This window comes from Myxine glutinosa, chromosome 9 (genome assembly GCF_964187855.1).
Source record: "Myxine glutinosa chromosome 9, kmMyxGlut1.1, whole genome shotgun sequence".
NCBI lineage: Eukaryota > Metazoa > Chordata > Myxini > Myxiniformes > Myxinidae > Myxine > Myxine glutinosa.
Window position 1 is genome coordinate 117,379,558 of NC_136269.1, and position 16,188 is coordinate 117,395,745.

General features: G+C 46.6%; 1 protein-coding gene across 2 annotated transcripts in view; it reads right to left on the bottom strand.

Moving 5' to 3' along the window:
* TECPR2 (tectonin beta-propeller repeat containing 2) overlaps positions 1 to 16,188 on the bottom strand; it is a 133,111-nt gene that overhangs the window by 22,807 nt on the left and 94,116 nt on the right. Inside the window, exon 16 of one of the 2 annotated variants that reach the window (XM_078784804.1) lies at positions 14,454 to 14,690. The exons of the other annotated variant lie outside the window; for it this stretch is intronic. Coding sequence (XP_078640930.1) covers positions 14,454 to 14,690 — 237 coding nt within the window. The remainder of the gene's footprint in view (positions 1 to 14,453; positions 14,691 to 16,188) is intronic. 2 annotated transcript variants of the gene reach the window in all.

The window sequence follows — 16,188 nt, forward strand, 5'->3', positions numbered from 1 at the left end:
AGGACCTTTCCCATACCTCCTTCCATCTTCTTCCCCAACAATTACAACAACAACAGAGGAGATGGCGGCGGAGCGGGGGAGGATGCGTCCTCACACCGGCTCGATTAGCTCCAGACCATGCGCTCCACGGGGTTACCACGAAGGGGCTCCTTGTCAGCTCCTCGTCAAGGGCGGAGCCTGGTAAACCCCCCGCACGCACCCAATGAGAAGCAACGTGCCGATTCCACGAGGCGGAGCTAACGAGCCGAGGGCGTGTCACTCCCCGCCGGATATACGCGGCCCCGCGCCGGATGTGACGTCAGATGCGCACCGAGCTTGGAGAAGGAAAGCCACCTGCGAGCGCTGAGTCAGATGCGCCCCCAGCTTGAGCAGACAAGACGCCATCCGAGCGCTGCGACCTCCCCGCATCTCTGGACCGGACCGAGTCGATTCTGACCTTTGAGCCCAGGTGCACCTGGAGCCATCGCTACCCCGCCTGTCCTTTCCATCAATCCCCGTGTGAGTCAGCTTTGTCCCGTTTATCTGTCGTCTGTTGGGAATAATATAAGATTGTGTCTAAGTGCTTGTCTTTCTATGCTGTCCCTCTTGTAGTTGTAATCTAACCTTCCGCCTTAATATAACCTCCTCCGGAGGTCTTGAGAACTGAACCCCTGGTGTCGTATTGTGTTATTGTAATCCAGCCGGGTGTCTTCTTTTTCTTATTGAGCCAGCATCGCGCGACTTCGTCAACGTCGAGTATAGTCGGGTAATTTGTGCGGACACGACGGCCATTCCGCTCGGCCCACTTTAACATCAAAGTCGTGTCTGTAACAATATATATATATATATATATATATATATATATATATATATATATATATATATATATATAGATGTATATATATATACAGTATATATATATATATATATATATATATATATATATATATATATATATATATATATATATATATATATATATATATATATATTATATATATATATAAAAACAAGACCGAAAGTCTAACAGTGGCGTAGCCAGGCTTTTTGGGGAAGAAGACGACAGCCTCTCCGCGGCCTTCCCTACAAGTAACAAGAATTGTGACACTAAAGTCGCCACACAATCATCGAGCTGGCAGGCCAAGGTACAAGCCAAGGTCAAGACCAAGGCATAGAACGTCCTTTTCAGGACGGGCGGCCATTCCGACCGTCGAAAACCAAGGCCTGTCAGTGCTCCAACTCAATGTCGAGGGCCTCACCACCGCCAAGCTCAAAGTCATACCTCGCCGACTTCAATAAGGCAGCAGTCGTTCTCCAACAAGAGACACACTGTGCAGCTGACGACAACCTCAATCTGCCTGGGTTCCTTCTCGCTGGGTCCATCCACAGTAAACTGCACGGAATGGTAACCTTCGTCAGGACTGAACTAAGCTGGACAGCCATTAGCCAATCTCCACCAGGCTCCAACATCGAGTGGCTGGTCACCAAAATCCAGGAAACATCGGTCGTCAACGTATATAAGCCTCCTCCATCAGCGCTGATGGCGTCATCACTCCCGTCCGTTACTGCACCCGCCATCTATGCAGGTGACTTCAACTGTCAACACACAGACTGGGGTTACAACTACACAACACCAGACGGAATGATGCTGAGCGACTGGGCCTCCAACACCGATGCACTGCTGCTGTTCGACCCAAAAGAGCCTCCAAGCTTCTTCTCTGCGCGCTGGAACACCTACACCAATCCGGACCTGGCCTTCGCCGTGTGCCGCACCAACGACCCAAAGCCTGAGAGACGCGTCATTGACAGGTTCCCCCGCTCACACCACCGACCGTCCATCATCAAAGTGCCATCACTGGTGCAGCCGGTAGCGGGCAGACCTGTCAAGAGATGGAACTTCCGGAAGGCTAACTGGCAGTCGTTTGCTGCAGAGATGGAAAGAAGAACAGCCGGTCTCCCAAACCCAGAAGCTGCTGATGTGGACGCCGCATACGCAGCCTATTGTAAGGTGATCCTAGGTGCAGCAAAGAAAAACATCCCGCGTGGCTTTAACAAGAACTACATCCCGGGTTGGGTCGAGGAGTGCAGCCATCTCCTGCGCGACCATCAACAGGCTAGCTCCAGGGAAGAAGTGGACGCGACTGCAACAGCACTACTCCAGAAGCTGGACGCCACCCGTAGGACCAGATGGACTGAAATAGTTGAGTCGATTGATTTTACCCACTCTAGTCGCAAGGCGTGGCAGACCATCAACCAGCTGACAGGCAGAAATACAATGCCATTCAGGTGCCCGGTGACAGCAGACGCCATTGCGTCCCAGCTCCTGAAGAACGGTCGCTTCCCGGATGCAGACAAAAACTTTGCCCGCCGGACGTCCTGACGAAGACACGTGAGGTGTCTTCTCTCTCCAGGGCGGCCAGCGCCGATGCCAATCTCTCTGGAGACTTCACAGCAGCCGAACTCAGTGTGGCCATGAGCAAACTCAAGCCGGGTAAGGCACCAGGCCGTGATAACATCCATCCGGAGTTCGTCATCCACTAGAGCACAACAACATCTGGTTGGCTGTATTCGTTCTTCTCGTCGTGCCTCCGGAGGTCCAAGCTCCCGAAGACCTGGCACCATGCTTCCGTCATAGCCCTGCCGAAGCCGAACAAACCTGCGGAAGATCCCAAGTCCTACAGACCGATCTCGTTGCTCTGCGTCCCATTTAAGATTCTGGAGAGGATGATCCACAGCCGCATCGACCCAGTGGTGGACCCACAGCTCCCGCGGGAACAAGCCGGTTTCCGTCGTGGCAGGTCAACAGTGGACCAGGTAACATTACTCACACAAGATATCGAAGACAGCTTCCAGGACAATGAGAAAGCTGGCGTAGTGTTCCTGGACCTGACAGCTGCATACGACACCGTTTGGCACCGTGGACTCCACCTGAAGTTGCTGAGGACAATCCCGGACCGGCATATGGTGAACTTCATCATGGAGATGCTGTCAAACCGCAGCTTCGTCCTACAGACCAGCGACGGCCAGCGCAGCAGGCTCAGAAGACTGAGGAATGGTGTCCCGCAGGGTTCTGTTCTCTCGCCGATGCCGTTTAACATCTACATCTACGACCTGCCGGATACAACATCCAGAAAGTACAGTTACGCGGACGACCTGGCCATCATGCTGCGACGACCAACATGGAAGGCAATGGAAAACTGTATCAACCAAGACATGGGCACCTTGGTAGCCTACCTCCGGAGGTGGCGTTTGCAGCTCAACATTGATAAGACAGTGTCAGCGGCATACCATCTTAACAACAGAGAAGCAAAAAGGGAACTGGACGTCTTCGTTGACAACAAACGCCTGGAGTTCCAGCAAGCCCCAAAGTACCTCGGTGTACGCCTAGATCGGATACTGTCCTTCAAGCAACACCTAGAAGAAGTTAAGGCCAAGGTGACATCAAGGGTCTCGCTCATCCGACGTCTCGCTGGTACGACCTGGGGAGCCTCCGCCAAGACCCTACGAATATCCACGCAAGCCCTGGTCTTCTCTGCAGCCGAATACTGCGCCCCAGCCTGGAGCAGAAGCCCACACATGAGAAAGGTTGATGTTGCCATTAACAAAGCCCTCCGCATTGTAGCTGGTTGCTTGAAGCCCACCCCGGCATTCCACCTGCCAGTCCTAGCGGGAATCGCCCCGGCCGGCCTCCGACGGGAGGCTGCTACCCTCGCCCTGGCAAGGAATGCCCAGAAACACGACTGGCACATCCTGCACAACACCACAACGATAGTGGCGCCTCCAAGCAGACTCAAGTCCCGCCATCCCTACAACAAGGCGGCACAAGAGATGCTCAGTTCTATCCCTGAGGACCTGTCTAGAAGCGCATGGCTGGCGGCATCTTGGAAGCAGGTGTGGGAAACGGCCGGGCCCACCCGCATCCACCGCTACACCTGGGACCCAGGAGGTGGCGTCTTAGGAGAAGACCTACCACGCCTGCAATGGACCTTGCTGAACCGTCTACGTACGGGGGTCGGCCTGCTTCAAATCATCCCTGAAGATGTGGGGCCTGGCAGACAGCGCTGCGTGCGAATGCGGCGAGCCTGAGCAGGCTGCCGAACACATAATTACCACCTGCCCCCTATACAGACCACCTTCAGAAGCCGGCCTCTTCGACATAGGACCAGAGATGAGGGCATGGCTGCACGACACTGAGCTGGCCATCTGATGATACACGAAAGAAGAAGAAGCCAGGCTTGTTTGATACTTTAGTTGAAGAGGACAGTATGACCTGGGTGGAGATACCATTAGCAAATAATGTAAGTATTAAAATTTTTTGAAGTACTCCAAGTCTAAGATGTCCATCACCATGGAAGTGAAGAGATTGCATTGAGACAATGGTTTATTACCTATGCCACCAAAGGTGGATGGAGGTTATGTTTTCACCGCTGTGTCTGTTTGTCTGTCTATCTGTGAGCAAGATATCTCAAAATGTTGTGGACGGATTTGGAGGAAATTTGGCAGAGAGGTAGTGTATGTGACAAAGACGAAATGATTAGATTTTGGTGAAGTTCTGGATTCGGATCCAGCTACTAGAATCTTTTCAATGATTCTTCACCATTGGTAGATAGGGCTAAAACCAACATATAGCAGGATATCTCAAAAAGCTATGGACGGATCTGGACGAAACTTGGGGACAGATTGTGTGTGTGACGAGGACTAATCGATTCAATTTTGGTGAAGATCTGAATATGGATTCGGATACGAGAATTATTTAATTTTTAAGTGATTCTTCACCATTGAGAGATCGGGTGAAAAGCGACATATAACATGATATTAAAAAAAGTTGTGGACGAGTTATGAATAAACTTAGTGGACAAGTTGGATAGGTGACAAGAACAAGCCGATTAGATTTTGGTTCAGGTCCACATCCAGATCCGGCCTATCACTGGGATACAAAACCTAAACTGCTCAGCCTGGCAGAGGTATGCGCTTTACCGAGTGAATTCTCGTTCAATGTGTTTCGCATCAACAATGAACCAACCATACACCACTTCAATCCAGTAACTTTGTAGCTTCGATGAAGAGATTGCAGTGTTATGATTATATTTACTATATTATTATTATTAACGTTGTTATTATTATTACGAAAAGGATACCACTGTATTGAGAAACCTGGGCTAATTTGTCCGAAGCAGCCTGAAGGTGAGGCATGAAGGTATGGAGCCTAAGGCCTATAAGCGACGTGTTGTTGGAAGATCTGTAACGTCTCTGCTTTCGATATTTGATGGTCATTTTAACAATCGGTTTGTTTATGTTTCACACTGAATGAAAAACGTAAAGGTAGATCATGGCGATTGTGATATACAACAGGTTTGATGATATGTTCGGCCAGAACGGGATAGAAATCAAAATGGCGGTGCGTGGAGTCAGCTGTCGTATGCTGTAATGACATCACAGACGTAATCACATCACATCACCCCTGTCATGTGACCAGATCCTCAGCTCTGATTGGTGTACGTTTGTGAGGGACTTTCATACATACGGACAGACAAACACTGTTCTACGCCATAAAAACATACAGAAAAGGAATATAAACATTTCAGGAATTAAAATGAAAGGAGAAACAAAAATAATTGCAAGAGAGGGACTATTACAGCCATTATAAAGAAAACATTACATCCCGGGACAATTGTGTATTGTACAATAAATTACAGGCGATAAATCAAAAGGTAAATGCCAAATGATCATCTGATATCTTGCAACAACCATTATTAACACACCAGAATCTGCAAATGCCTCAGAGTTAACTTAATTGAGAGTGATCGGAGAATTCCAAAATAATACGGATATAAAAAAGACTTTTAACCAAACGAAGACACGAGTCTTCATTTGTCGATAACTAACAAATCATCTTGCAAACACAACTTAAGAGTTTTATAAATTGCTAGCTTAGCTTAAGGCTTAAGCAATCGAAGAAGAAAAAATCACATTAGTTGTTTGAGGTTTAGAAAGGGCTATTGAGATTATAAATAGAGATTGGAAAAATAATGACAAAGGAAAGACATGAAAACAAAGAAAAAGAAACAAAGAAAAAGAAAAAGAAATAAATTAACAAAAGAAAAAGAGGAGTTAAACATTTATAATCAATATAAGCATCAAATAAAGTTTTAATCTATCTACAAAAAGGACACTACATGATTTTACAATTTGTGAACAACACCGACTTAGAGAAAGGTTGCAAAATTCATTTCTCCATTGTCAGTCCCTAACACGTTTTAGGCACAGGGGACTGAAAATAACAACTCAAATGTGGATGAAGAGGAGGAATGTGTGGCAGGACCGTACCCCACTTACAAGCTGCAAGAGAGGATATAAAAAGGAAAAAGTGCTTTGAAACACTAAAAACACCAGATACGATTTTACGGTTATTACTACAAGGGGGAAGGCATGGCTATTTGAAAGGCTCTAAAGTCTAAAGTCTAAACGATTGAAACTAGATACCGTAATTGGAGATCAGGGAAATAACGATAACTAGGGAGCAACTGTGACTAAGAAGGAAGCATATTCCACTTTGTCTTGCAAGTATGGTAAGTATGGAGAATTAAACGTAACCTTGATGAAAGTTGAAGTGTGGCAGGTGACACAAATAGGAGAGAACAACATGTGAGTCAACAATGTTTAAAAAGGCTTTGGAGTTGGCCTAACTGTACTAAAAATGTAATAGGAATGGAAGTTGGAAGGAAGGAAGGAAGAGTGATTAAGGAACAAGGTGAAGTCAGAAGAGTCTGTGACCATTTTTGGGTCCCCTGCCTCACACCTTGCCCAGCTTGACACCATGAAAACAAGCGTTACGCCTAGGTCCCCCGTCGGGGAAGTGATGTGAGTTTACAAAGTGGAAGACGCAGAAAACATGCTATGATATGATATTTCGCTCACAAGGTTCAGACATACATGGAGGCGGCCATCTTGGATTTTGACGTGTGGCGACCCAATTTTCAATAGTGTTCTTCCTCATGCCTAGATACACCCACACACCAGATTAGAAGTTGGTACTTTGCTTATTTTTCAAGATATTTCGCTCACATGGTTCAGACATATATATGGTGGCGGCCATCTTGGATTTTGACGTGGCGACCCAATTTTCAATAGCGTTCTTCCTTGTGCCTAGATACACGCACTCACCAGACTAGAAGTTGGTACTTCGCTTATTTTTCAAGATATTCAGCTCACAAGGTTCAGACATACATGGCGGTGGCCATCTTGGATTTTGACGTGGCGACCCAATTTTCAATAGGGTTCTTCCTTATGCCTAGATACACCCACACACCAGATTAGAAGTTGGTACTTCACTTATTTTTCAAGATAATCCGCTCACAAGGTTCAGACATACATGGCATCAGACATACATGGCATCAGACATACAGGGCGGTGGCCATCTTGGATTTTGACGTGGGTTGCACCCACACACCAAATTCGAATGCGGTCCTTCGCTTACGCATGCACGCACGCCCGCACGCACGCACAGACGGACGGAGGGGAAAACCATAGCCCCCTTTCGCTCCGCAGTGCGACGGGGGACAACTAAGGCCTTCATGATTATCGGAACCTCCCATGATGAGGCTGAGTCCATGGGCTTATCACTTTCCCATTGCAAACAGGTCGGTGGTCTCTCTGTCTTCTATCACCTCCTTTCTGGTCTTGCACCCTTTGCTTTGCACCTTCTGCTCTTTCCATGCTTCGTCTCCCCTCTCCCCAGGTATCTACAGGACCCACACAGTCCACCAACAACCACATTCTGGTGAAACTCCCAAAATCCAGGATCAATGCTCACCTCCACTCATTCTTTCCTCCTTTTTCCCGCCAGTGTAACCAACTTCCACATCCTCGTTAATCTCATTCTTCCCTTCAGGTCTTTAAGACAGCTGTTCACTAACATCTCAGATCATCCCCCATCCAAAACCATGATCCTTTCTACCCCCGTTAACCCGCTCCCACCCCCAAGCCTACCTCCTTCCAAGTTTCCATTTTTCCCTTCCTGAACCTTCTTTGTGTTCTGTTGCGTCCTGACCCGTTCAATGTTCTAGCTCTTTCACGAGCCTTGTATACAAAAAATATACTGTATACAAAAAAAACAATGGTTGGAAGGTGAAGGGAGACCTGTTTCTGGTTGTAACAATGAAGTTTGTGCATCTTAACCTTCTAACAGGCAACATCTTGATCAATATTTCTGACTCACTGTCTCGAGGAGGTTCTGCGCTGCAAGCAACACAACTCAATGGGTGGCGCTGGGCTGATGATACACAGAATAATGCTCTTAAAATGTTAATTACTCCCGCCAGGGAGTAATGCATTCGACCGTGTGTGTGTGTGTGTGTGTGTGTGTGTGTGTGTGTGTGTGTGTGTGTGTGTGTGTGTGTGTGTGTGTGTGTGTGTGTGTGTGTGTGTGTGTGTGTGTCCGTGTGTGTGTGTGTCCGTGTGTGTGTGATCAAGATATCTGGAAAAGTTCTGAACGGATTTGGATGAAAGTTGGTGGGATGATTGCCCTTGGTATAAGGAAGAATTAATTACTTTTTGGTGAAACTCGGGATATTATTCCGGATCCAGGAATTTTTTGGGGAATTTTTTTTTCTGTTTTCCTTTAAAAACCATTTTCTCTGCAATAATTGGATCGATTGAGAGCAAATTTTCAAAATAGGAGGGACTCGGTCTGTAGAATATTTTAATGGTAATTATGACGTCACAGGTCACGTGGGTCGGCCGCCATATTGTTTTGAGTGAAAAACAATAAAATCCACTTTTCTCCAAAACGCCTGAACAGATCGAGGCCAAACTTTGCAGGCAGAATCGCATACCCATGACGAACATAAAAGTCAGCAAGCATGATGTCATGCATCACATGGTTTCAGAGTTATGACGTTTTTAAGCACAACCATTTAAAACGTAGCTCCTCCCTCATTTGTAATCCAATCGAGGGGAAACGTCACAGATCTGTTCAGCATATCAGTCTACTAAAATGTCCTTTTGGAATTTGCGATAGGTCACGTGGTTTGGCAGATATCGTTAATTATACGCAAATAAGATCACGGCAAGGTCACGTCTTTTCGAAGCTAATCCATGCGCTCACGCTTTCGAAGCTAAGTGATTTTTCTCAATTGTGTTTTTGTCGAGACTGTATCTATCTTACGGTGTATGTACCTATAGCGTATCTTTTGGAAAATTTTCGGTGCTAATTTTTCGTACATGTATACACAATCGTCGGTGAATGCGTATCGAGTATTCTGCGGCCTAGTACTCGTAGGCTTAGGCTACCGTACCGTCTCCGACCTTGTGGTTTTGTTTTTCTCTCAGCGATTCGTCGAATCCGCTGCAATTATTTTCGTTCACTGTTTCGTCCCAGTCGTTCACCCCGAACCTCCTTGTTTAATATCTCTGCTCACAAAAAAACAAAAAAAAACCCCAAAAAAATATTTCCTTCCCAGGTCTTATTCGTTTATTTGTTGTTCTTATATGTTCGTTCGTTCTTCGTTCGCGATCACGCGGTTATAAATGTATAATCTCTCCCCTGAACAACTATTTTCTCTCATATATTATAACACCCTTTTCTTCTTTTCCTACAAAAGGATGCTTTCGTCTTGCTCACCAAATCTATTCATTCCAAAAAATATATATAATACCATCTCTTACAGTTCCTCCTTTCTACATTCCCTAAACTATCCAGAACTCCATCCCTCCTCCAGTGTCCTCAAACGTATTTTTGACTCGAAGGTCTCAAACTCATTTTGCAAAAAATGTTCGTTTCCCATGAATCGTACACTTTCTAAAATCCAATCTCACCCCTCCCCTCCAAATCTTCCCCATCACCCCTTCCCTCAAAAACTTCCCCATCATCCCTCCCCTTCAAAACTTGCCCATCACCCCTCCCCTCCAAATCCACCCCCTTGCCCCTCCCCTCCAAATCTTCCCCATCACCCATCTCTTTCAAATATTCCCCCTTGCCCCTCCCCTCCAAATCTTCCCCATCACCCATCTCTTTCAAATCTTCCCCCTTGCCCCTTCCCTCCCCTCCCTCCTAAACTCCCCCCACACCCCTCCCCTCCGAGACTCTCCCTTGCTCCTCCCCTCCTAGACTCCCCTCTCACCCCTCCTCAAAGCATCCTCCCTGCTTCTTCCCCCTTCCAACTTTCACCTTCATCTCCCCCAACCTTCTGCCTCGCTCTTCCCCCTCCTCAAATAACACCTCACTGTGCCTCACCCAATCTCCATCAAACCTTTTGTCCACCTCATTCTTCCCTTTCTCCAAGCTATTCTGAAATCTCTGAAATCTCTGACACACCTTCAACAGCTCTCCCTACCTCTTCCTCCTCTTCCACATCTTACCCTACCCCTCCCCCCCCCCTGTTCTGGACCCGATGCTCCCCCTTCCTCTTCATTAACGGTATGGACCTCAAACATCCGGGGCCTCCGCTCAAACTTGACTGATCTCTCCATACAGGTTGCTTCTGACAAACCAGATGTGATCTGCTTAACAGAAACTTTCCTCCTTCATGATGTCTCTGATGCCTTGGTATCTCTCCCAGGTTACTCCCTCCTCCGGTATGATAGACCTGAGCCTCGTCCTGGAGGTGGGGTTGCTATCTTTATTAAAAACTCTCTTCCTCACTCGCCCTCCACTGCCCTCTCTCCACCTCACCCCCAGGAATACCTTTGGCTACGGCTTCCCCTTCGCTCCCACCTTTTGTTCATATGTGTGTTGGACCGTCCACCAAACAGCGATGACTCCATCTACATCTCGCTGTCTGATAATATGGACCAACTTCTATCTACCCATCCCAACTCTCTCTTCCTCATATGTGGTGATTTCAATTGTCACCATGCCAGTTGGCTGGGTGTGGGTACCTCTCTCACCAGCCACGGCTCTTCAGCAAAGGACTTCTGCGACTCACTGGGACTGACACAATCTGTCAATTTCCCGACCCGGATCTCAGTCAACGGAGCATCTTCTCTTCTGGATTTGGTTATGACAAACTTCCCTGAAAATGTCTGCTGCTCTTCTTCTGCTCCAATCGGCTCATCTGATCATGTGCTTGTCAAAGTGGACATCTCTCTGACCATTCTCAGAGAGCCTCCTCAGCGTCGACGAGTCTGGCATTTCACTCAGGCCAACTGGCACGGTCTTCAAGCAGCCATCAATCATCTGGACTGGTCTCCCATCTCTACCGCCTCTGACATCAACTCATCCTGGGAATTCTTTCAAAGTAAATTGCTCTCTCTCATGCACAGATTTATCCCATCACGTCTTCAGTTGTCATACCCTTCCTCCCGTCCATGGTACACGGAATCTTGTGGTGAGGCTGTTGCCCTGAAACAACTTGCTTTCGTCTCCTGGAAAGCAAATCCAACGGAAGGAAATCTCATTTCCTTTCACAAAGCCCGAAACAAGTGTGTGTCCACCCTCAGGAGAGCCAGGAAACAATATCTCACCGTTCTCAAGACCGAACTCTCTTGTCTGTCTCCCTCTTCCAAATCCTGGTGGCGTCTGGTCAAATCTGTTTCTGGTGTTTGTTCCCCCTCCATCCCCTCCCTCACCTCAAACGGCTTAACGGCTGACTCCGCACGTGAAAAAGCTGAATGCCTCAACTCTGTGTTTGCCTCTAAATCTTGTGTCCCAAACCCATCCCTCTCTGTACCCACCATACCCAGTCGTACCCAGCTGCTCCTGGACTCTGTGTCCTTTCCTCCTGACAAGGTGGAAAAGTTTCTGTCAACCCTCGACTCTGATTCTGCAACTGGTCCTGACGGCATCAGCCCACGGGTCCTAAAATCATGTTCTTCCGCTCTTTCACTCCCTCTTTCTGTTCTCTTCACCCTCTCCTTTGCTCAAGGTCATCTGCCATCTGCTTGGAAATCAGCCAACATCACCGCTTTGCACAAAAAAGGTGCAAAAACAGATCCCAGCAACTACAGACCAATCAGCCTTCTCCCAATTATCAGCAAAGTCATGGAATCCATCATTGCTTCAGACATGAAATCTTTCCTCTTCTCCAATGGCTTGATCTCTGATCATCAATTTGGTTTCAGACCTGGTCACTCTACTCTGGACATGCTGCTTCTGCTTTCTCAACAATGGATGGAGGTCCTCAACGCCAAACAGGAAATTAGAGCTGTCTCCCTTGACATTTCACGTGCCTTCGATACGGTCTGGCACCCTGCTCTGCTCACCAAACTCTCCTCCTTTGGTATCCATGGAAATCTCCACGCATGGCTGGCGGACTTCCTCTCTGGTCGTAGTCAACGTGTGGCCCTGAATGGGTTTCTCTCATCTCCTCTTCCTGTTCAGGCTGGAGTTCCCCAAGGTAGTGTTCTGGGCCCTGTACTTTTCCTGGTCTTCATCAATGATCTCTCTGACTCTCTTGAAAATCCTCTCTATCTCTTTGCTTACGACTCTACTCTCTGTCGCTCCATTCCTCATCCCTCAGATCGGCAGACTGCAGCCTCCTCACTCTCTGCAGACCTGGACAAAATCACAGACTGGGCAAACAAATGGAACATGTCTTTCAATCCTGATAAATCTCACACTCTTACGATGTCTCTCCGAAAAGACCGACTGGAAAACCCTCCCATCCACTTTCTGAATAATCCTCTCCAAGAAGTTCTGTCACTCAAGCTTTTGGGTCTCACTATTTGCCATGATCTTTCCTGGGAAAACCACATTTCAAATCTGGCCTCCAAAGCCAGTCGCCGACTGGGCATCCTCCGTCGTGTGAAGTCCTTCCTTGACACACCTGAGCTCCTCACCACATACAAGGCTTTCATCCACAGCTCTATGGAATACTGCTCTCCCCTCTGGTCTGGTGCTCCTGCCTCACACCTAGCCCGTCTTCATGCTGTTGAAACCAAAGCGTTCAGAATCATTGGAATCTCCCGCGATGAAGCTAACTCCAAGGGCCTTTCACTCACTCACCGCAGGCAGGTTGGTGGTCTTTCCGTCTTCTACCGACTCCTCTCTGGCCTTGCCCCCCCAGCCCTCTCTGGGCTCTGTCCCCCAAATATTCCTACAGGTCGCACAAGATCTGCCTGCAACCCTCTTATGGTTAAACTGCCAAAATCAAGACTTTCTGCTCACCTTCACTCCTTCATTCCTCTTTTCTCCCGCCTCTGGAACAAACTCCCTCACTCTCTTCAATCCCACTCTACCCTCCAGGTCTTTAAAACAGCTGTTCACCACCATCTCTTATCCTCCCCCATCCAAAACCTTGATCTTTTCTACCCCCACTAATTTCGGTCCCCATGTGTTTTATACCTCTCCCCCCCCCCCCCCTCCCCTTCCCACGCCTCCTGCCCCCAAGCCCTCTCCCTCCCACACTTCTCCCTGCTCTCAAATGTTGTGGTTGTGTGCTTCCCCTTCTCTCCCCATCTTGGCTTCCGCTCCCTCTTTTGTATATTTTGTTTGTCTGGTTGATTTGTTTGTGAAATAAATGTTAGCTCTTTCACGAGCCTCGATTCAGTATACAAAAAAAAAAAAAAATAATAATAATAATAATGAAAACATTTATATCTCTTGAACCACTTCATTGATCGACGTGAATCCTCGTACTGTAGTAGACGTCATAAAGAGTAAGTGTGCAAAATTTGAAGATGATTGGATGTACGGTCTGGAAGCTAGAAGTTGATATTGTGTGAAGAAGAAGAGTCTTAGATTGTGGACGATTAATTATTTATCACATGTACAGACTTGCAGGCATCGTTTGACACAATCTCCCGGGTTAATTTGAACCTCAAATAAAATTATAATTCCAGATTTGTCAATAGCTGAGGTATATTAACAAACGAATGAAACCGATTTGGCAAAATTCGAACTTTTTTTTTTAAAGATTGCATATTCACCCAGGGTTGTGAGAGGCTGAAGAAGAAGAAACCTCACATGGGCTTCCCAGACCAAATAAATAATTCTGGCTCTGCGATTTTCAGGTTTATTACTCCTGCCAGGGAGTAATGCATTCGATCGTGTCCGTCCGTGTTTGTGTGTGTGTTCGTATGTTTGTGTGTTTGTGAACAAGATATCTGGAAAAGTTCTGAACGGATTTGGATGAAAGTTGGTGGGATGATTGCCATTGGGATAAGTAAGAATTGATTAGTTTTTGGTGAAGCTCAGGATATTATTCCGGATCCAGGAATTTTTTGGGGGAATTTTTTGGGGAAATCTTTTTTCTGTTTTACTGCATTAAAGCTTTTATTCCTATTCTTAAATGATGTTTTTCTCCTCTAATTCCGAGATATATCAAAATAAATTCTCTGACAGTTAGGGCCTACTTTCTTTTTCATTTATTGTTTTGGGGAGAGGGGATGTTAAACAAAACGTATTATTCCAACTTGACCCACGGCGAGAGTATGCGCTCTACTGAGTGGCGTTCTAGTTATTGGTGTTTTACACACTTACGCGGAAGTATAACATATGATCTACAATGATTGACACCAGAACGTAATGGACATACCAAGCTGAGTAAGATCCAACGTATGCCAAGTAGCACCTGCAGGGTCCAAGAAAGAGAGAGGCCGTATGAACACGACGCCATTTCTCTTGATGGCCCAAAGTGCTGAACGACCGACAGACAAAGCCAGCGTTTCATCGGCACTCGACGGACATGGCACAGATAGCGGATGACTCCCTGATCTCTCGGCAATGAAGGAAAAGATCTCCCCCGTGTTTTGCATCACCCACACCCGAAAACCTGTCCAGCAAAGAGTGCACAGATTGAAAACACAAACACTCGTTAAGAAACTGGAGCATTAGCTCCGAATAGTTTTAATGAAAAACCTAATTGTTACTGATTCTCAGCACTCTCGCACATGTGCATACCAAGTTACGTATCAGATTTAACATCTCTGAATCAAACAAAATTAGATTTTTCAACCATCATGCTCTTTCCCATAAACTCCAATATTTAATATTTAGACAACATATGGACTGTGCTCACCAAGATGTCTACAACTCTGCTGGGGCAATCAAGTTAAGTGCTGGATGCTTTAGGCTGAAGCTAAACTTTCGTTTTACTGCAGTGCCAATTACTATACCCCACTGTTATCAAGACCAATGCCAGATTTTAAGCGTCTGCCTGGTGCGCTGGGCTCAGATGGTGCCGGCTGCCGGGCTTGCAGTGCACCTGCCACAAAGCCATAATAAGGAAATTTAACGCAGGAGCCCATTCGGCCCATCATTCCTCTGCTACACCAACACCAGATTGAATAAATCTGTCATGCTAACGATGTAATATAATTGGGGTTGTGGGGGTGGAGGAGAGGGTGGGGGTAGTGGCGATGAGAAAAGCATGGCAGGCTCATGACAAAAATAGCACCACTGACTTATCAGCTGTAGCTTATCTGGGCCCTGAGACACTTTCGGACACGTGATCGGCATGGCCTCCATAATTTACCATCAGAACCCTGTCCTAATGTTGTAACCCAAATTTGGTAGCATTCTGACTGGCGGGTCTGGAGAAAAAAAGATTTATGAAGGAATTTACAAAGTCCGCCATTTTGACACACTTCCAGTCACGTGACCGAAACGAGCTTTGCAATCCCCGTTACCAATCAGGAGCAGAACCTTGCTGCCAAATTTCAGCCGGATCGGCCCAGCGGTTTGGCCGGAAAAGTCAAAATAGGCGATGGATGGACAGCGACACTGACAGTGCACAATGACAATTCCTTATCTGGAATTCGAATTCCAGATAAGCTAAATATAAAAATGGAGAAAATTTTGTCATTGATTTTTTAAAGAATCTTTGACATAAAAGACAGATTACAAAGGAAAGAACATTAAAAAGGGGTGATATAGGGATGGCGGCATATCAACATCATATTTACATGACCTCACACTCTGTTATCAGTGGGGCTCTCCACCGACCTTTCATCCATTTATGACCTGTTGGGTTTAATGTGGGAACTGCTTGATTAAGTTGATTTTCCATGTAAAGAGGTTTTTTTTATGTTGAAGGCTCCAGGCACGGACTATATAGCCCTCAGAGGCCAGGCCTTAAATAAAAGAGAAGAAAAGTGTATGATGAAAAGTGTATGATGTTTGTTTGCGAGAAAGAGAGATTGAAGCTAGCCCGGTAGCGATAGATTGAGTGAGACAGTAAGACCAGAAATCCTGACAGAGAGTGTAAGATGGTTCCAGGCACCACTTTAACGCTACTAAGTCAGGGCGGTAGTACTACCCTGCGTGTTTGC